Source organism: Leishmania donovani, chromosome 35 (assembly GCF_000227135.1).
Source record: "Leishmania donovani BPK282A1 complete genome, chromosome 35".
NCBI lineage: Eukaryota > Euglenozoa > Kinetoplastea > Trypanosomatida > Trypanosomatidae > Leishmania > Leishmania donovani.
In genome coordinates, this window is record NC_018262.1 from 334341 (window position 1) to 355026 (window position 20686).

The window sequence follows — 20686 nt, forward strand, 5'->3', positions numbered from 1 at the left end:
CGTATCCCATGCGTTGCCGGATCTATCGAGCCATTTATTAATCAGTTTGCAGGGTTGATGTTGCTGTTGTCCGCCTCCTCTTTCTAGTTTTCTTTTTATTTCGTTGCTCGTCCGTGACGATGCCGACCACCTCAGTGCGTGATAGCAGGACCTAGTTACTCACACTCTCTGTTGGGAAGCCAAGAGCCTGCACAGCCTGCCCTCGGGTAACAGCTGCAGGCTCTTGGTGCCGGCAGGACAGGCCTGGGCGGGCGCCGTGCGGAAGAGACTTGCGATCATGGCCACGTTTGGACCAGCCCACTACGGATCGTGTCGGCGATGCGCTGATGCCGAGTGCAGCCCGTGGCCTGGACTACGCTGTATGCAGTAGAACTGCAGTTGGCCGTACGACGCCAAACGGTGTTGGGCGGCCCGGCTCCTTGGCACAGCCGTAGCGCACCAGAGGTAGGTGAGCTGTGATTGGATGCATATATTTGTTGGAATGTTCCTGGTAGAGTGACACGTTGAAGAGAAAAAAAAAACGATCTCCGTTGACGAAAGTGGGGGGTGCTGAGTGTGTGTGCGTGGGCATGTGTCTGTCCATGTGTAGTGGAGCGCAGCTGTTCCTCTCGCTCTCTACCCCTCTTTAGCTGCAACGGCGTAGCTTCTTACGTGCGCACACGTGAAGGTGTTCCCGTCGCAGCGACACAACGAACGCCCGCCGCAAAAACTTACGAGGACGAAAGCCGACGAAAAACAGGGAGTGCGCGACCCAGGATGAACCTTTGTATCCGCCTCTATCTTATCGTTCGCTCAGAGCGCTGTCCACAAATGGCAAGGTGCAGAGAAGACCGTCATCCATGCGCTCCATGATTCACCACGTTCAGCCGTCATGATACCCACTACCCGAACCCCTCTTTTTATCACTCCCTACGTGGTCACGCCACACGCGTAACCGTACGCATGCACGGCCACGCGCGCATATCGCATCGCGCACCTCCGTCCTAACTGCCACATAGTTTGTCCGCGCGCACTTTTCTGTTTTCTTTCCACATTTTTTTTCGGAGCTCCGCGAGGCGTACGTCTCGGACGCCTCCTCCTAACTGCGTGTCCTCTCGTTGCGATTGTACACTTGCATTGCTGGCTCTCTGTTGCCCTCTTTCCACCCCCCAACCCCCCCCCCCCTCTGTCGGAGCAACAGCACGCTGCTGGTCACCTTCGTTTTGTTCTGTCTTTAGGGGGTTTATGTGTTTGTGTGCGCCCCGGAACGCCATCTCCCCTCCTCCTCCCTTTTTTCGCGCCTTTATTCCGTCTCCTCCCATACGCCCACGTCTCGCGAATCCCTCTCTCTCACGCTGTTTTCTATCATTTCTTGTTTTTTTTCTTTTCGCTCACCCTTCTCCGTTCAACTAGAACTCGTGCCCCCCCCCTCTTACCTACCCACGCGTAATTATGTCTGCGTCTGAGGTTCAGCACTCCTACTACCCCGCGAGTGCGGCGCACACGAGCTATCAAGCCGGCTCCTATCTCCTGGAGGCCGGATACAGACCCACAGATGAGGAGTGTGCCACCCTCGCGGCACCGATTGCCAGCTTCCTGCGCAACTGCAGCTGCTACGACATGCTCGGTGTGTCAACGCAGGTGGTGGTCCTCGACGTGCAGGCGCCGCTGTCGGTCGCCTTCATCGCCGCCCAGGAAACGCGCATCCAGAGCTGCGTCCTATGGGACCCGCGCAAGCGGCAGTACGTCGGCGTGCTCACCTCCACCGACTACATTTGCATTCTCCTGTACTGTCAGGCACACCCGAAAGAGGCAGACGCGGTGGCTCTGTGGACGATCGAGCACTGGCAGGAGGTGAGGGCGGCGCAGGGGCTCGGGCGGCCGAAGGAGAAGCTGGGTGCGCCGCCAGGGCCAAAGAGCGGTATCATCACATGCAAGACAGACACTTCGCTGCACGACTGCCTGCAGATGATGCGGGAGCACTGCGTCCGCCGCATCATCGCCCTAGCGGAGAAAGAGGGCGAAGACTTCAGCCTCGTTGCCATGATGGACGTGGAGCAAATTGTCGAGTACCTTGGCGTGATGTTCTTTCATATTGAGAAGGCCGGTGGTTCGATCGGCCGGGCCGGCGGCGGCGCGAACAGCAGCACGGGCGACGCAGCAGGTGACGGCGCTGGTGGTGTTGGTGCCCCTCACCGCACGAACTTGACAATATCCACAGCGAAAAACACGACCAGCGTCGCCGGCGACAGCGACTTATCCTCGCCGCAGCACAACAACAGTCACCAGCTCAGGTCAAACGATTTCGAAGAGTACGATGACGACCCGCAAGGCGTCTTTGCTCTTGGCGAAGCCTATGTGCTGCCCCCTTACGTCGCGTCTATCATCACCCAAGCAGAGGCCGCCGGGGCGAGCGGGTCTGGTGGCGTCGGCATCGCTTCTGACGTGCGTGTCGGCCCTTACAGCTCTATCTTCGATGTCCCGTTCATGTATGTGCCACAAGTCGGTGCGCACCGCCGGAAGCCCATCTTTGCAACGATGGAGCAGAAGCTGAGCGAGGCGCTGACGCTCATGCTAGACCACAACACGGAGAGCATCGCCGTTTGCTCTCCGAAGGAAGGTGTCATCATCGACGTTGTCAGTCGCAGCGACTTGCTGCGGATGGAAAATCAGGGCGTGTATGACACGCAGCTGACGGTGCGGGAGGCGCTGGCGAGCAAGATTAGCGACCACATCTTTGTCTTCTACGAGAAGGATACGCTGCGGGAAATCTTCTCCCACTTTGTGCGGCGCCGCGTCAAGGAGCTCTTCATGGTGGACCCGGACACAGGGCGGCTGCTGGGGCAGCTGAACGTGGCAGAGTTCGTGCACTTTCTGGTCTTCGGTGTCAGCGATTAGGCGTTACCTGTTCGTCTTTCCTCCCTCACAACGGCCCAAAATGCATCAAGCGGCTGTGATGCTGTCCATGCTGGCTGCAGAAGAAGAGAGAGGGGGGAGGAGCCAGTTATAGGATTGCCGCCGGCGTGCTTTGGCGATGTAAGACAAGCGTGTGGTTGCCTAGCCATGGTGCTGGTGTATTGGCGCATGCTCATATGTGTGGCGAGGGTGTGAAGGGCTGCTGCTGCTGTTGCTGTTGCTTTACGCTACTCGCCTCAGCGCCGCCGTTATTACGAGCATTGCTTGACGATTTCGATTTTTGTATCTTCGCTGTTGTTCTTCTCGTTCGGTGTGCATTTGTTATATCCGGTGCCGTGGTTGCCGCGCTGTATCGGAGTGGGACAAGGGAGGGGGAGAGTAGAAGCAAGGAGAGGGAGAGTGGTAGGGAGTGGCTCAGGTGCCCAACAAATGGGTGATACAGCGATGGTACCCCCCTTCCACATCCACTCTCTGTGTCTGTCTGTCTGTGTGTGTGTATGTGTGTGTTTATGTTCTCCCCCGCCCCCTCTCTCTCTCTTATCTTGTTCTCTGCACACATGCTTTACTTCTATTTCCGTGATCAATGCGTTTTCTCTTCGTTGTTCTTATTCTGTGTGTGTGTGTGTGTGTGTGTTTGTGTGTATGTGCATGTGGATGTGTGCCACGTGCGCACCCCAATTGCCTCAAGGAAGTGGCACGCGTCTGAGAATCGCACGCTGATAGCTGCGGAGCCACATCCACGAATTCGGGTTTTTCTTTCGTTCCATCTTCGCTCTGTTGTCCCATGCGGCGTCGGCATGCGTATTCGTCGCACAGGGTGGTTAGTGCTCACAGCATCTCTGCATGCGGGTGTGTCCCTGATAGCCATTCGTGAAAAAAAAAGGGCACTTCTTTGAAAAGTCGCCTCCCCCTCCCCCTCCCCCTCCTCTTCTCTCACCCGCTTTGTTTTGTTTCGCGCGCCATTTGCTCGTGTGCCGCCCCGCTCGTATTATCCTCGTCTGTCCGCTCAACAGAGAAGCATAATACACAGAAAGAGGCGTCTCGTGTCACCAACGGTGGTCTCTACGACCAAGCACGACACACACACACACACGAGGAACGCGTACACATCCTTTATGGTGAGCGAGGCTCTGCCATTTGCATGTTTTCACCCCCTCGCAACCTGCACGGTCGACTTGCTTGCAGGTCTTTCCTCAACGTCACCCCGCGCAAGACCTGGCATCCCTATGCAAGGCACCTCCGCCGCCAGCCCCCCCTTCAATATCAGCTGCTCGGATGCCACCCATTGATGACGGGGAACACCTCACTGTTGCACCTCAGGGTTCATTACCCAACTCCGTGGAGTCCCCAAGCGGCCTCTCCACCCCTCCTATTCCTGTCAAATGCCGAAACACCTCTGGCGGTGACAAGGTCAAGCACCTACAACCTAAAGGAGGGGGGAGGCCAGTGCAATTCATTGCTGCTGATGTGGCCGGCCAGGTCCTGGACGGCGATACGTCAGAGCGACCTGCGACCGTGCACACGCTTGTGCCATCGATGGGACAGGTAAAGTGTCAGCCTGACTCGAACGCATCTCACCCGGCCCTCGCACTGCCTGCCGATGTGGGGAGCCTACGTGTTTTCACTCCAAGGGATGCCCCAGATGGGGACCGGCACAATGGGTGGCGCGGCTGTGCGGCGACCTGCAGAGCGGATGCTGAGTAGAGAGTGTGAGGCAGGTGCCGTGCTCCGATGATTGAGTCGGCGCATTGCTGTAGCGCGCGTCTACCGCCGCTTCGCGCCACGCGATGTGGTGGCTGTAACAGGCCGGTAGTAGAGTGGGGTTCGACCTCACGTTGTGTGTGGCAGAGAAGCAGGAACGTTGAAAACAGAGGCAATGCGCGTGTGCGCCGCCTCACGCTCCCTTTCTTCACCGCCATCGATTTGCCCCCTCCCTCCCCGTGTGCCCTCTGCCCCGTTAATCTTGCATTCCGCTTTCTCTATTCCGTGCACCGTGCACAAAAGCCCCCCCCCCGGCACACACACACACACACACGCACCTTCACCCATCTTCTCTCACCCCCCCCGCGTCATTCTGTGCTTGCACTGTTTCAACGGATGCAATGCGGCGTGCACTCGCGCGGGGCCAACTGAACTGGTCGTGGAAACTGCCCCTCTCCGCGAGCAAGCGAGGATTCGGCGCGGGGCTGGTCTCCGTGTCACCACGGCTGTGTCGCTCCCGCGTCGAGGCCCGATGGAGCAAGGCAACAGCGCAGCATCAGCGGACGTCATGGCGCCCCTCGGCGACGAAGAGCTCCACCGCTACATACGATATTAGCGCTTCTGTAATGCACGGCGCTTCGGCTTCGTCGTCGCCGCAGGCAGCGGCACCAGTTGCGCTACCCCCGCTGCGCTGCCCGGGCGGACCGCGCGTTAAGGCAGAGGGCATCAAGCAACTGTACAAAGTACCGCACGCCGGGTTCCTTGCCAAGTACGACCAGCGCTTCATGTTAAACCTCAAGCTCACCCATCAACTCGTCAGCTATCTTAGTCGCACAACACTCACGACGCCGGACAAGGTGCTGGTGGAGCTGGGACCTGGCGTCGGGTCACTCACACGGAGTCTGCTGACGCGGCCTTGCGTCGGCGTCCTCGGGATCGAAGTGGACGAACGCTTCAGCCCACACCTAGAGCAGATCCGCAGCTACACAAGCAATAAGTTCCAATGGGTGACCGCCGACGTGCTCAAGGTGGACGAGCTGGAGCTGCTGAAATCGGCCTTCCCGCATTTTGTGAAGGCCAACATAAGGCGTCCACCCAGTCCTGGACAGGAGACTTGGGCGGCCAACTCGGCAGCCGGCCGCTCTCCAAGCAGTGGATCGCAGAGAGTCACCTTCACTGACGACGCCGGTGAGAACGACGCGGATGGGTACGAGGGTGCGCCGTTGCGCTCGGCTCAACGTGAACGGCTGCTGCGTCAGCGCCGCGCGCGGCAGCCCTACCAACACAGTGACGACACCCACCGCGGAGGTGCTGAAGGAGCGGCAGACCCGGAAACAGCGGCGTCGCCTAACGCTGCCTTCGATGTGACAAATTACTGGTGGTCTAACGGGAATGCGAAGGTCGAGGTGATTGCAAACCTGCCCTTCGAGATCATCACCGAGCTGCTGATGCGCTACGCAGTGGACTGCTCGCAGCATCGCGGGCTCTTCGCCTTTGGCCGTGTGCCGGTACACGTCTTCACCCAGCGCGAGGTGGCCGAACGCATTCTGGCACCGGCTGGGTCCGTGCAGTTCAGCCGCCTTTCTGTCCTCTGCCAGTGCTTCTTTCACGTTCGCCTCAAGCAGACGTTTTTAGACCAGACTTACTACCCGCGCACAGAGGTGGAGGGCGCAATGCTGACGCTGGAGCCGCGTTCCGTGCCACTCGCACACGGTCTCGATGCGTCCACCCTGATTCACTTTACCAACCTGCTCATGAAGCCGGGACTGCGCGCCGCCACCGTGCACAAGTCGCTCTCCCGATTTGCACCTGCGGAGTTGGTGCATTACATGCTGCAGGAGCTGCGAATGGACGGCGCGATGACAGTGCTGGACTTGTCTGTGGTCGAGGTCACCCGCTTGGCTTGCCTGTGGCAGCAGTTTGTGATCATGTCGCAACAGCAACCACAGCCGGAGGCCGACGGTGCCGAGGCAGAAGCTGGAAGCCGCAAGGCCAGATCCCCAAATGGCGCCGTGTAGTGGTCCGGCTTGTGAGCCACTGGATCTGCCCACCGCCAGCTCTCGGTAACGGAGCGAAGTAGCGGGGGAGAGAGAGAGACGGGCACGGAAGGTGTGTGTACGAAGGCGTGGAACTCGCTCGCATCGACGAATGGGTGCCGGCGACTCTGTCCCTCATCTCCTCCTCGCGTGATGGTTGAACGCTGAGCAACAGCACCGTCGTCGTCGTCATCGTAATTTTTTTTTTGTAATTCTGCTGTCATTGTCTTCGCGTTCTCGTTTCGTTTCGGGAAGAGAAGGGAAGGGAAGGGGCAGGCTCGTTGATGTCGCCCTTTCTCGAGGAACGGGTACCTATGCGCGTGGAGGCCAACTGAACTGTTTGCGTTTTCTCATCTGCAGCAGCGGCAAGGACAGGGTCGCGCTGTTGGTTGCTGGCGAGCAGCACGCGCGTGAGAGGCATGTTCGCTTCCCCGAGACTCACACGTGTGCATCCATGTTCCGGCAGTGCACGTGTTTCCCGTTCCCTCTTGGTCAGGGGCTGTCCTCCCTCCCTTCCTCCTAAGGCCTGGCCAGGCGAGACTCGGCAGGCCGAAGAATGGGTGTGAAAGAGAGAGGCTTCGCGCACGCGCATACACACACGTCCTAAGCGGCCATGCGCAGGCTAAGCAGACACATGTAATGTATGTGGAACGCAGCTTCTTATTCGTGGACAGACATGAACGTGTTGCGCACGCGCCTCTTCCTGTTTGCCGGAGCAGAGGTGGCAAGGGACCTGTCCAGGTTGTCGTTCGAGTATACGATCGCACAGCAAGCGTGTGACACGTGGTCTAGAAAGTCAATATCATCTCTCATGCTCTGCTCTCCTGCAACACCTCCAACCCACGGATGCTGAGGCACTGGAGTTCTTCTGGTGTGAGATTGACATATCTCTGCTTCATTCCTTTTATCAGCAGTGGGATAAGCCAAGTATGTATTCGCGCTTGTGTGTGTGTGTGTGCAGCTCTTCACAGGTAACAGTGCAAAACCGATAGCCTGCGAGAAGGCAGCGATCACACGGCATGCACGCTGATACTCAAGCAGCCACGCTGCTACTGCTAGAGTGCCACCGCACCCGCGACATGCGTTGAAGGAGTACATCGACGGTGTGGAAGGGGCTTTTCGACCGTGTCAATCGAGTCAGTGGCACGGGGCCCGCGCACGCACCTCCAGTTGTTTTGGCCTTGTATGAATAGATGCAGCTGCGATTCTCTCCCTCTTTTTCTCTCTCCCTTTCCTTACTCTCCCCCACACCTGACACGCATACATATATGTGCACGCCTGCACATGACGTGTGTGTGTGTGTCTACGTGTCTGCCAAGGCTGTGAAAAGAAGGCCCACACAAGAGGCTCCACAGCAAAAAGAACAAGCGAGGTATCCTTGTAGAGGTGAGCGGCAACAGCACCCCGTAAACACGCAAAAGGAGACTTAGTCGCTTGCTTGTGCGCTCTGTGCAGCTGCTCCTCAACACACCGCTGCGACTCGCATTTCTGCTAGAGCAGTTTTGTTTTCCACCATGTACCATAGAGCGCGATAGCCTCTTCTTATCCCCTTCATTGTGTGCATGGGCCCCTCGCCTCCAGGCGACACCACGCTGCCATCCGCGTCGTCACTGTCGCTGATGTAGATAACTTCAGCAGTGCTTGACTTTTTTTGGTTTGTATTTATTCTCTTTTCCGAGTGCCTCACTTCCCTCTTCAACCTGGTCTAGTGCTGCTTGCGTGTATGTGTGTGTGTGTGTGTAGCTCCTGCCCATCATGTCCTATGCTCAGCGGCACCGTAATCGTGTAGAGCTGCACTACCATGAGGTGGCGCAGTCACCTCATGGTTTTTATGCTGCATCGGCGGCAGTGCATAACGGTCGCGCCCCGGTGCGACTGCAGGACACGGTGATCGGCACACAAGACCAGGAACCGCTCCCACGCGGTGGCAGTGGCCCTCGTCTCAGCAACTCCTCGCTGCAGCGCAGCAGCGGCAGTGGCAACCGCGCGTCCGATGCGCATGACAGCTATACGGCATGCTATCCGCACCCGCATTCGATCATTGGCGCGAGTGCCGCCGCAGCATGGTGTGAAACAACACCAAGCGTCAGCGGTGCAAGGATGCCTCGGCAGGCCTTCTAACTGCTGCAGCGCACCCCCAAGTCCGCTTCCCCGCCGCGACTCAAAGTTAGTCAAAAGCGGTTTACCTCTCCTCATTTGTCTGTAAAGACATCGGAGGCGGCGGCGGGACAGCCGCCAGTGCGTCTCTCTCCGCCTCCTCAAGTGCTAGAGGGGACAATCGACAAGCGAAGCCGTCCCAGTGCGCCAGGTCACCCTGATGTGCCGCATGACTCGCTTGCGATCAAGCTCGGTGGAAGTCGACCGCTCTCTGCTGAGGCTAATCGCCGACCCGGTGATCAGGAGGCGCAGTACGCAAAGGGCAACTCACCCTCTACCGGTGAGCTCTCTGCGGCGCGACTTTCCACCTCGCCGTTATCTGCCTCAGCGACATTCACCGCGCGTCTGCGCAGCATCATCGAGACGCGGCAGTAAATCGAGCTTTTGATGCAAAGGCAGCGGCAAGATGAAGAAGAACTGATTCGCGCCATTGCGAATATCAACGAGCAGTCGCTAGGCCGCTCGCACCCGCGGCAGTCGCCGCACCCCGGCACCACGCTCACCAGCTCGGTTCTCTCGTCTTAGCAGCAGCAGCAGCAGCAGGGCGCGGAGGATCGTCCGTCTTATGAGCAAGTCCTCATCGAGCGCGCCGCGGTCTTCGCCGCGCTGCGGCAGTTCAAAGAGAAGGGCGACGTCATTGTTCACAAGCTCTACAGCACCGTTAAGGCGCAGCAGGAGCAGGTGCTGGAGCTCGGCGCCACTGTAGAGGCCTTGAAGAAGGCGAGCAAGCGGCTCAAGGATGCCCTCGGCAACGGAGGTGGTGCCGCTGGTGGAAGCCTCGGCAGCGGTGCAGGCGCAGCAGCGACGGCGGGGAGCTTCACACGAGTGCCTGACACCGTCGCTGAGCTGCAAGAGAAGATCATCACGCAGCGGCGCGTCATTGAGCAAATGGGCCAACTCATGCAGAATGCGGACCGCATGCTGTTGGCGATGCGCGCGCGCGTCGAGGCGGTGGAGCAGCGAGCCACTGGTGCATCAGTAGAGCGCCGGCGGCTTCCACCGCTTCCGCTCACCTCCGGCAGTGGGACGTCCAACGCCAGCACCCCTCGCCAGGCACCGCTCGGGGGAGACGGCGATGTCGCCACCGTCTCGGCGCAGTAGCAGCAGCAGCAGTTTCTGTTGGGCCGCATTGCACAGCTGCGGCAGGCACTGAAGCAGGAGCAGGCGCAGCGCCTTCACTTGGAGGAGGTCTACGGCGCCACCTCTGAGGAGACGGCACGCAATGTAGCACTGCTGGAAGAGCGCCTGCAGCGGGTGCAGAGCACGCGAGGAGTTATGTACGACAGCAGCGGTAGCGCCAAGAACGCCTCAGCAGTTCGAATGGAATTGCATACTTTGCTGGAGGAGGGCCGGCACGAAGGTGGTGTCTCGGCGGCTGAAGAAATCCACCACAAGAATAAGGAGCAGCATACCATGTTGCAGACCTCGTCCACGCTCGCTCGCACCCTCTTCACGGTCGTGAGCGTCGGGGGCGCGGCCGCAGCGGAGGATTACAAAGACGAGGAGGAGGAATATGCGAAGCAAGTGCCCGACGGGTCGAAACGGCAGCCGTCCAGCGAGCCGGCGGCGGCACAGAACGCGCGGCAACGGCGCGCCTACCTAGGTGGTCCTTGGAGCGCCGCAGAGAGCACTAGTGTCGACGCGGCGGCTGAAGAGCAACGCCTTGAGCTCGGCATTCCAGTGCCGGACACCTCCCACCTTAGAGACTCGACCTGCCGCTCGTTCCATTTCCGCTCCTCCAGCGCGAGTCGGCGTCTTGTGGGCTTTCTGCCTGGAAAAGCTGCGGATGTCATGAGTTGCGCCGTGGACAGTGCCAGTGACGGTGAGGATGACGATGACGAGGGGCACGTCGCGGTGGTGAGGAGCGGCTCGAACGCGCGGGGCCGCGCGGCTGTCATTGCGGCTGCAACCCCAACGGCGATCCACTCGTTCTCCTCGCCGCTGCAGGACACGATCCCTTCGGTAGGATGATCAGCTGTGTGGCAGCATCGCTTGAACAAGCGTCTGGTGGATCTGGGCAAGGCCAAGGCAGATATGGTAGTGTTGCCGCGATGCACCGCTTCAAAAGGTGACAGGTGCCGTCAACTGCACGCACACGTATGACAAGTTGCTTCTTCGTGTGTCTGTGTGTGTGTGTGTTCTCCGCTTCGACGAGAAGCTATTCTCAGGTCTTGTACAAGGCGACCCTGATGTGTTGCGGCGACGGCGATTCGCCAGTACGCGAGGTGCGTGTATTTGGAGCACGAGTGCACAAGTGCTCCTTGCACTGCTATTCTTTTTTCTCTCCGAGACGTGATGGCCTCTACTGTCTGCGCCTGTGAAAGCATGTGTCTCTCCTCGTACTTCAATGGCGGGGGGGATCGGAGCGCAGCCATCGCCGAGCAGCGGCAGGTGTGCACAAAGAAACGCAATGGCCATGAGTGGCGGCCGCAATCACCTGCGTGATCGTGTACGTCCTCTCCGTGGCCTCACGCAGACGCGCACCATGCAAAGGAACCATTCTGCAGTGTGGTCGAGTCGGCGCCCGTGGAGAAAACGCTAGTCGAAATCTGTATGCGGCTGCCTCTCCCTCTCTCACGCCTCTCTCCTCTACCGGTTGTGTTTCTTCGTTCTCCACATCGTATCCACGTACCGGTTGGTTGGCTATGCATACGTCCGACTCCGTTTTTCTTTTGTTCGGCTCCTCTACGCCACCTGAGAGCTGAGAAGCCGCTCTGCTGAGTCACAATGCGCTTGGCACCCGCTCCTCTTCATCCCTTCCTTCTCTCTCTGTGTACCGCCGTCGCGAAGAAAGTCGGAGATGCAGTCGCAGCAGCGCCACTACACAGCATCCTCCACAGCGTCCCCGGAGCTTAGCCGAGCAGGCGTCTCCTCGACGCCGGCGCTCATTCTCGACTTGGGCAGCCGCACCATCAAGTCAGGCTTGCACACCGCGGCAACGCCGCACCTCACACCCGCCCTTGTCGGCACCCCAAAATACCCGCGCTGCCTACTACAGGCATCGTCGTCGTTCAATCAGAGTAGCAGCATCAGCACCAGCTGTTTTGTGGTTGGAAGCGACGCTGCCTCTCGGCGCGGCGTGCTGCGGCTCAGTCGGCCCATACAGCATGGAGGGGTCATCATGGACTGGGTCGGTGCGCTCCCTCTGTTGCGGCAGAGCATTCAGAGCGCTCTGGTCCATCCGTCGTCGTCTCTGGGGGCGCGACAGTCATTGGAGGAGGGCGAAGATGTCATCTACTCACTGGTCGAGAGCCCCTATGCGTCTCGACCGCAGCGGGCCAGGTTGGCAGAGCTGCTCTTCGAAGACCCCGACCAGGAAGCTGTCGTGAGCGACAGCGGTAAGCAGCAACGCGTGGGTCCTCGTGCGGCCGGTGTGTTCTGCGGCGTAGGCCCGCTGCTAGCCCTGTATGCCACTGGGCAAACAACTGGTGTCGTTGTCGACGTCGGCGACGGCGCTGTGAGCACTGCAGCGGCGGCCGACGGCTATGTTCTGCCTCAGTGCCTCCAGCGAGAGGCGGACGGTGCAACGGGGGCAGCCGTTACGTCGTACTTGACGCGCTTGCTGTACCAAAGCGGCGTACTCGGCCCAGCAGCGGCGACGGCAGCTTTCAGGCGATCAGCGCCGTCATCGCTCTTGGGCTCCGCAACAAACCGCTTGAGTAGCGGTGCTGGCGCCGGCACCCAGCAAGAACGCGAGCTAGTTTACGCGATCAAGGAGGCGTGCTGCAGCGTGTCTGCCACGCCGCTCTTCTCAACCAAATCCTCCCTCGCCGCGGCAGATGCCAGCATCGTTGCCACGCCATCTCTTTCCGAGCTCAACTCTGCGCTGATTGCCGCTGCTCAGCGCACACAGCATAGCGGGCCTGGCGGCAGCGGTGCAGCTCACGCCAGCACCCCGTCCTCCCACCTCTTCACGCTCCCTGATGGCAGCTTTCTCGAAGTCGGCACCGCGGAAGCTGCGCAAGCGTCGGAGGTGCTCTTCTACCCAGTCCTTATGGGGAGTGAGGGCCGCGGCGTGGTTGACGTGGTGCTGGACGCGGTGGCCGCCGCTCCTGCGGAACTGCAGCCGCAGCTGCTTGGAAACGTTGTCGTGACGGGTGGTGCGACTTGCAGCGCTGGCTTCGGGTACCGTTTCTTCAACGAGATGCAGCAGCGTATTCGCGGAAGCGCGGGGTTGTCCACCAACGGCTCCTCGAATCAGCGCATCTGCGTGTCCGCCCCAGAGCAGCGCGCTTACGCGGCGTGGATGGGGGCCAGCTACGTGGCGCAGATATCGTCGTTTGCGAGCAGCATGGTCGTAACGCGCGCGGCCTACGAAGAAGAGGGTGAGGCAGCTCTGGCAAGGAGAGTGTTGACGTAGGCACGGTCATGGCAATTACGGCTTCTTTGTGAGGACCATGTGCATCAACTCACGATGAATGCAAGCATACGAGTCCGTGCGTACAAAAGAAAAGAGGAACTGGCTTGGCGTGTGTGTTTCCCTTCTGTGCTCGTGTGTGCGCGCCCGCCTCTTAACCTCTTCTCTCTCCCCACCCCCTCCCTCAGGCGCCCTGATCCGAGGCGACTCGTGAGCGCACATGTTACTTCTCCTATCGCGTATGTTCGCTCCCTCACCGCCGAATCATTCGTATTTTTTTTTCTTTCGCCCTTTCCTCATTTCTCTGTTGCCTTTCTTCTTCTGGGCTCGTAGCAAGAGGGAGTCAGCCCTTTTGTGCGTGTTGTTGGCGTTCCTGTCTTTGTTCCCTTACGTCCACCCCACTCCCACAGTCGTTTCTTTTGGATGCCGTCCGGGGAGGTTGTGGCTCCGCCGTTGCACGCAGGCATCCATCACATATACACAGACCTCCTCCCTCCCCCCTCCCCGCGCAAGCACACCGCACACCTCCATCAGTCAATGCATTCATCTATCAGCCACTTCGCTCTCTCTCTCTGCGCGCTTCGTATCCAGAAAGCAAGCGGGAACACCTACTTAGCCCTCTGGTCGTTCGTGAATTGGCACCTTTGCTCCCTGCCCTTTTTTGTTGCTGTTTCCTTGCTGGGTGCACCTCCGGCTCTATCCATCCTCTCGATCGCTTGCCTCTCTCGCTCTCACCTCGCTGCAGCGTTTGACGCTCTCTCCCTCAGCCCCGATCCCTACCTCCTCCGGGTCGTGCAGTCTCGCACTTGCGTCTCGGACTCGCACAGGCGGTGGTGCAGCAACGCTCCCCCGCGTAGAGGAGGACGCTCATCACTCACCTTACCTTTTCTCTTGTTCTCGTTGCTTTTATTGTTTGTTTGCTCACCAAAAGAACCAAAAAGAGAACAAAATAAAGGCCTGTGGGTGACTGTGCGTGTGTGTGCGTGCGTCTACTGCGCCCGTCCCGTGGAAAATCGGACGCCTCGTCATTATTGCCTCCCTCTTTCTCTGCGTCGTTTCTACTACGTATTTGCACTAGTGACTTACACACTAGAAAGAAGCACTGTAGCAAATTTTTGTGTCCCTTCCCCTCCCCTCCTCCCATCACTCTTCACCGCCCCCCTCCCCCTCCTCCTCTCTCTCTCCGCCTCTTGCGCACCACTTTCCTCGCAGGGGTCCACCACATCCTTTTCGCCCTCTCCGTTGTTGATCGTCCCTATCGCGCGTTTGCCCCTTGCTCCGGTGCTTTTCATCTTTTCGAGAGGGGGATACCTGTGCCAGGCGCTACGTGCTAGGCTAACAGCCGGTCACTTCCCTCTGGCGCCACGCCTTCCCGCATTTTTTTTCGTCTCTTTATCTATCTGTTGCATGGTGCCGTTTATCGTTGCCTCTGTGCTCTCCCTCTGTATGCCTTCCCATTCGTACAAATTTGTACACATACGCATGCATTTAGCGCCTTCTCCTGTCCCGCAGCCCCCCCCCCCCATCCTCCTCCTCCTGCCCCACGCTTCTGTGGTGCCTCTTCGTCTTTGCTTTCCCTCCCTGAATACTGAAAGAAGAAAGAAGGGAAGCAGAGAAACAACACTAACAAACAACAACATACACACGCAACGTAATAATCTCGGAAACAAGCCCTAGCTTTCCTCGTCATCATCACCAAACTGGTCTTTCCCTGCTTGGTTATCCTGCCTCGCTTGATTTTTTTTTCTGCTCTCTTCCTCCTCGCGTGAGTGTGCGTGTCTTGGTTTCGCTTCTACCCTCTGAAGACTAGTTGCTGATCTTGCTTGTTTGGGTCTTGGTGACTGTGTTGGCGGTGGTGGTGCGCACAGCACGTCGTGCGCTTGAAGGTGTATTTACGGTGTTGCATGAGTGAGTGTCTGTTTGTCCTCGTCCCTTCTCTTTCTTTCCCTTCCGCACACACGTACACGCCTCCGCTTCGCCCGCTCCATCCTTTCCCACCAAGCGTGAATCAAATATATATATATATATCATTTATTGCAGGCGTGTACGAGACGCCTCAACAATCAACCTGGTGTTCTGCCGGCTACTCGGATTGAACCTCTTTTCCTTTCTTCCCCCTTCCCCTTCATTTTTCAATAGCCCGTCTCTCCCTCCCTCTCTCCTTCACCTCTATACCTCTTGCTGTGGTGGGTGTGGGCGTGTGTACAGTTGAAGCGTTTCCCTCGCTTGCTTGCTTGTTTCGTTCCGCTTTCTTCTTCTCGGTCTTGCACTCTTGTGAAGGGAGCGTGTCTTTGGGTGGCCTCTCCCTCCCACCCAGCCTCCCTCTCCTTCTTTGTTTGTATTATTTCCTTCCTTCTGTCGTGGTAGCGGTGTTCGCGTTTTTTTTCTTTCTTTGAATACCTCGGAAACGAAAAGTGAAGAACAGAAAAAAAAAACGAAACAGGCGAGGAGGGGCAGCGTGACAAAAGTGCGTAGGGTGTGCTTCTAGAGACTTGTAGATTTCGCCCCCTCCTTTTATGGGCGTTATTTGTGCGTGTGTGCTTTCTAGTCTCTCTCGCGCTCTTTCCATTTTGGCCGCTTCCGCCTCATCCCTGTTTTTTTTTGTTTTGCTTTGTTGTTCTACTCCTCAGCAACGGCTTAGTGGACGGTGTTCGTAAAACATCGGGGCAGTGTGCGCGCCCGGGTGTTTGTGTCCTTGACGTTCCCTGAGTGGTGTACTCACGAGCTCACCTGGGTCTAACTTGCCCCCTCTCCCTTGTGTTGCCTCTCACATCGCTCACGCGCGCGCATGAGTAATGGCGCACGCGTACACAGACCCAACATCCATCAACTACATCCTGCAACGTGCACACGATGAGCTGCGGCGTGGCGAGAGTCAGCACTACCGCTCCACCGAGGCTCAGTACACCAATCATGTAAAAGAACTGCTGGGCAACTTGGAGCGCTACCTCGAAACGTGTGGCGTGCGGCTCCCCACTCAAATGCAGGAGGGAGCAGAGATTACTGCTACCGCAGCGGCAGCTGGTGAGAAGGAAAGTGAGCGAATGCCGTTTTCGGCACCACCACGCGGTCGTTTGGTGGAAACTCAGCGCGTAAGACAAGGCCGCCGCCTCGGCAGCGGGTCTGCGTCCGCGTCCGTGACGGTCGGCAGTGCAAAGTGCGACAGCGACGCCGTGAACCGGCACGAGGAGGCAAGCAACAGTCTCAGTGCTTCCTCAAGTGGGCCAGTCCGCGGCGGGTGGGGAAAGCTGGCAACCTCATGCGAAGCGCAGCGCGGCAGCGGCGCGGCGAACGCGTGCCATGTCGCGAGCAGTTGCCCCGTAGCGGCGGCGACGTCGGCTCGTCACGGTATTTATATGAAGAGCAATCAGGTAAATACGATGTCTGGCTCTTCCTCTTCGCCGCTCGGGGCCGCCTACCAGCAGAACATCGCGCCAGACAATAGGAGCGTGCGCACGGCCAGCAGCGAAAGTGAGGCGAGCATCCTATACAAATCACAGCAAGCGACCACGGCGCATGCTGCGTACTCGTCCTCTTCGCCATCCATGGCCGTCGACGTTGGGGCTGACGGCAACGCGGAAGGCAACACCGCCTCTCTTCTGTGCAGCGGCGATGCCGCTGGCATGGACAGCTGCAGTGTGGACAGTGGCAGTGCCCCCATCGTGGCCATCATCGACTCTGGGTGCGGGGGCGGTGATGGCCCGAGGAGCAGGGGGCACGGCGAGAGCGTGACAATGAGGTCGCCCCCTGCACCGCCGAAGCTGCCGGACCACTACGCAGAGGAGGCCGCGCGCGGCGGCCTCTACGCGTCAGGCCACGGCTTCAGCCGCAGCGCCAGCACCCACCTTACGATGTCGAACGCGATTGCCTCTGCATCCTGTGTTTCCGATGCGGGTGCGGGTGCCGCTTGCACCGCTGCCGCTCATGACCGCTGGGGTGAGTTCGGTGCCTTCGTACAGTCAATCACGGAGAGCCGCCAGAACAGCAATCTGGCGTCTCTCCGGAGCGCAGCCGCTGCGAGATGTCCGCTGCCGGACGGCGTCAACGGCGCTCCGGTTGCCCCTCTCCCTGCCGCGATGCGAAATGCGGAAAACGGCAGCAGTGGAGCAGTGTCGGCCCCGCTTGCCGTGGTAGCGCCGCCACCTGGTGCCGACCCCATGGTTGGCTTGCAGCTCCCTTACTTGCCCAGCACCGCCACCTCCATGACGACCCCTCCCGCGCCTGTCTCGTCTGCCGCTGCAGACGGGCAAGTGCAGCCGTCGCCGCTGCACTCGATTGGCGCCAAAATCAGCACCTCTTCTCTGACACTACAGGTGGCGCACGGAGCCGGCAGCAGCGCGGTGCGTGCGTTGGCCGCCGCAGGCGTCGCAGTGGAAGCGGGTGGCAACAGCGAGATGACAGACGCGGAGGTTGATAAGTCACTGTCACCTTCGTTTGGTATCTTGAACTCCACTCTTCCAATCGCCCCAGTGCCACGACAGCGCTGCGTGGAAGAAGCGGGCGTCGAAGTGCCGCAGCTCGAGTACATTCCCTCTCCGCCGCTGCACTCAGGACCTGGTCGGCCAGCCTATTTTACAGCTGTAGTGGCCCCCATGCAGCGCGTGACGTCTGAGCCGCTTGCCAGTCATCGCCTCTGTGGCGGTGGCAGTGACGGCATGAATTTGATTGCGCACCACCAACAAGCACAGCGCGGCTCAGTTCCGCCGCACCCCGGAACGTCAGCCGGCGCGGTCGCAGCGACCGCGTCGACGAGGAATCCGGCGAAGGCGCAGCTGATGTGCCGCTTAAGAGAGGTGCTGAAACGCTCCGTCTTTGGGAAATCATCGGTCCAGTCCTCTGCAGTGCCATCCGCGGTTGCTGCGGGAAGGCGGTCATCCTTGTCCGATGACGCTGCGTGCGGCGTAGGAGAGTATCAAGAGAAACACTCTGTAGCCGGCAGCACCAGGGTGCCCGTGTCAGCACTTGTGCCTTCGCCCCAGTCTCTGCGGCAGAACCAGCAGATGCTAGGCTATCCTACTCCGTTGCCGAGCGCAACAAAGACAGACGACGCCCCTGGCGGGTCAGCAAACGCGCAGCGTAGTGACATCCCGTCTGAGCTCAAGAACAGCGACAATCGTGGGGATGGGACTGGCGGTGTGGCATGGGACGACTCGTGGGATTTCCTTCGGCTCGCCACCGCCGCGATCTCAGAGTTCCCGCAGACCACGTCAAGCAAAGACCTCCTCAGCGAAGCAGCCACTTCTCACAGCGTGTCGCGCGGGACTGTACGTCCCAAAGACGCCGGCGGCGATGAGGACAGCGGCAGCATGGGCCCTCCCGGGTGTGATCACGCGCCGAAGGAGGGGTGCCGCGCTCACCGATGTGTCGGCAGCAGCAACAAAGCCGCTACCATGGCCGCAGCAAGGCCATCTGGTGGCCTCAGGGCCTGTCGCAGGTGGGACACGAGTAGCTACGCGACGGCGAACAACACCTCCTTCCGTGCATGCGCGGAAGAAATGATAGCGGCATCGTTCGTCGCCAATGCCCAGAATTACCGGCCTTCATTGCCCGCTCCCATGTCGTGGATGCGACCCGCACGCAGCCCGCCAGGCATCGCGTTGCAGGGCGCCTCGGCTTCCGATGGATACCGGCCAGGACTCACGAAAAGCGGCATGGACAACTTCAGCCGAGCTGAGGAGGTACTGCGAGCGCGCCAGAGGCAGTCCTTCTCGGCCAACTTCTCCCCAGCACACGCGGAGAAGCAGCAGCTGATGCAGCGGCTGCGCATGGTGCTCAGTCGTCATGGCGAGTAAGCTCTGACGAAGAGGTGAACGCCCGTGCAGCAGCTGAAGAGGCCAGCCGCGGCCACCACCATCCCACACGCATCTCTTACACTGCAATGCACCCACACAGACACAGGCGGAACCACGTACGTGCGTGCGCGGAAAGGTCTTTCTTTTTCTTTACATCCTCTCTCTCTGTCTTTCCTTTTTCTTTTTCTCTTGTCTAGTTCCGCCATATCGCTGTTGCGAACAGCGCCTGTTTAGCGGCGTGTGGTAGGAGGGGAGGGGAGTCCGTGTGTGTGTGTGTGTGTGTGTGTGTATGTGTGTGTGTGTGTACACCGCAGTTGTGCGAGTTCAGAGCGTGCCACTGAAGTTGTAAGTGAATTCTGAATGAGTATCGGACAATGCGGAACACGAATGAATACGTTCACGTGAAGAGGGAGGGGGGCGACAATGCCGAGACAAGTCGGGATTGAGGGTACGGAGCCATAAGGGTGCAAAAGCGAATGGAGCTGGGACTTTATCTTTTCACACACCCTTCCCCCTCCTTCTGTGCATGCCTTTGTGCATACAATAAATGTCCGGCGAAGGTGCTGAAGATGTGCCACCCTCCAGCCGCCTCGCCTTTTACACATTTCTCTCTCGCTGTCGTTGGAGCCATCCTTCTTCTACCGTTTCCCCCCCCCCTCCCCTTTCATCGGATGCGTCAACGAAGACGCGCCGTCGCCGCCGTAAATGCATGGCGTACTTTCTCTGCTTGCTCCCTTTGCTCGCAGACATGACACTTGCACTCGGGCATTCTACGTGATGCTCGCGGGCGCCCACACGTGCGGTGATAATTTCTTCGTTCTTCGGTACTCGATCCTGTACGGTACGTTCTCACTGCTGCGCAACCACTCCGTGTACTTTTTGTTCCTGTTCACAGTGCCGTTTGTGCAGCTTCCTCTGAACTGTGCTGCAGTCAAGGCGTGTCACCATGCGACTTCTCAGTTTCCAGTTTTGTGAGGAAGCAGGTACACCGACAACTCACTCCCTCCCCCCCCTCCACACACACACACACACGTCCCTCCTTTACGGTGGTTTTGAGCGTATAGTGGCACTGCCTACACGGGCTGCGCAACAAGAGAGAGTCAACCCCCACCCCCTACACGTATGCGCTTTCCAACACAAAACAGTGCTCGTGTATTATGGTCTTATGTCCTGGCCACGACGAGAGAGGATAAAAAGGCTCTGTTCCACGTACAGCTGCTCACAAGGGCACGGGTGTGCCGTCGATGGCGGCAGCACTCCTTGGCGCGCCGCGTGAAGAAGGAAAATGAAAGAGGCAGACGAGCCAGCGGCATTTTAGCACGCATCGCTTCCTCTCCCGCTGTAGCGCATCGCACTGCGTCGAAGCCAAGGCGTTCACCAACTCAACATCGTTCAACTCTATGTGCGTTTATCTTTTTTCTTTTCGTTGCAGTCTCGGGCGCTGCTCTCAGACGGCGCCGCGCGCTCCCTCACACCCCTTCTACCGCGACCGCCACCCCCTCTAGTGGGATGCAGGGGTGTCTTGGACAGGGAATGCGGACGACCAATTCTCGCCCTCTCTCCACCTTGCATTTTTCTCTTCCCGGACGCTAACGAGTCAGTGCGTACCTGTCCCTGCGGAATGATTATCCTTGTGCATGCGTGCGCGTGTGTGCCTTCGATCGACTATTTTTTTTTTTGTATGCATCCTTTGAACGCTATCCTCGAGACGTAACGGTGCGACGAGATCGGGGGCTGATCGGGCATTG

General features: G+C 58.9%; 4 protein-coding genes and 1 pseudogene across 4 annotated transcripts, besides 1 other annotated feature; all 5 read left to right on the top strand.

Annotated features, from left to right (window-relative positions):
• Positions 1–1431: 1431 nt before the first annotated feature.
• On the top strand, positions 1432–2877 carry LDBPK_350780 (CBS domain protein, conserved; the record flags this gene model as incomplete). Its single annotated transcript, XM_003864617.1, has 1 exon — positions 1432–2877. The coding sequence occupies one exon, from the start codon at positions 1432–1434 to the stop codon at positions 2875–2877; it is 1446 nt and encodes a 481-aa protein (XP_003864665.1).
• A 2345-nt stretch (positions 2878–5222) lies between these two features.
• On the top strand, positions 5223–6614 carry LDBPK_350790 (rRNA dimethyltransferase, putative; the record flags this gene model as incomplete). The annotated part of the gene is made up of 1 exon (XM_003864618.1): positions 5223–6614. One exon carries the CDS (start codon positions 5223–5225, stop codon positions 6612–6614), a length of 1392 nt encoding a protein of 463 aa, XP_003864666.1.
• Positions 6615–9176: 2562 nt separating this feature from the next.
• On the top strand, positions 9177–9314 carry LDBPK_350800 (annotated as a pseudogene).
• Positions 9177–9314: a sequence feature.
• Positions 9315–11589: 2275 nt separating this feature from the next.
• Positions 11590–13149, top strand: LDBPK_350810 (actin-like protein, putative; the record flags this gene model as incomplete). Its single annotated transcript, XM_003864619.1, has 1 exon — positions 11590–13149. The coding sequence occupies one exon, from the start codon at positions 11590–11592 to the stop codon at positions 13147–13149; it is 1560 nt and encodes a 519-aa protein (XP_003864667.1).
• A 2792-nt stretch (positions 13150–15941) lies between these two features.
• Positions 15942–18938, top strand: LDBPK_350820 (hypothetical protein, unknown function; the record flags this gene model as incomplete). Its single annotated transcript, XM_003864620.1, has 1 exon — positions 15942–18938. The coding sequence occupies one exon, from the start codon at positions 15942–15944 to the stop codon at positions 18936–18938; it is 2997 nt and encodes a 998-aa protein (XP_003864668.1).
• Between the last annotated feature and the right edge of the window lie 1748 nt (positions 18939–20686).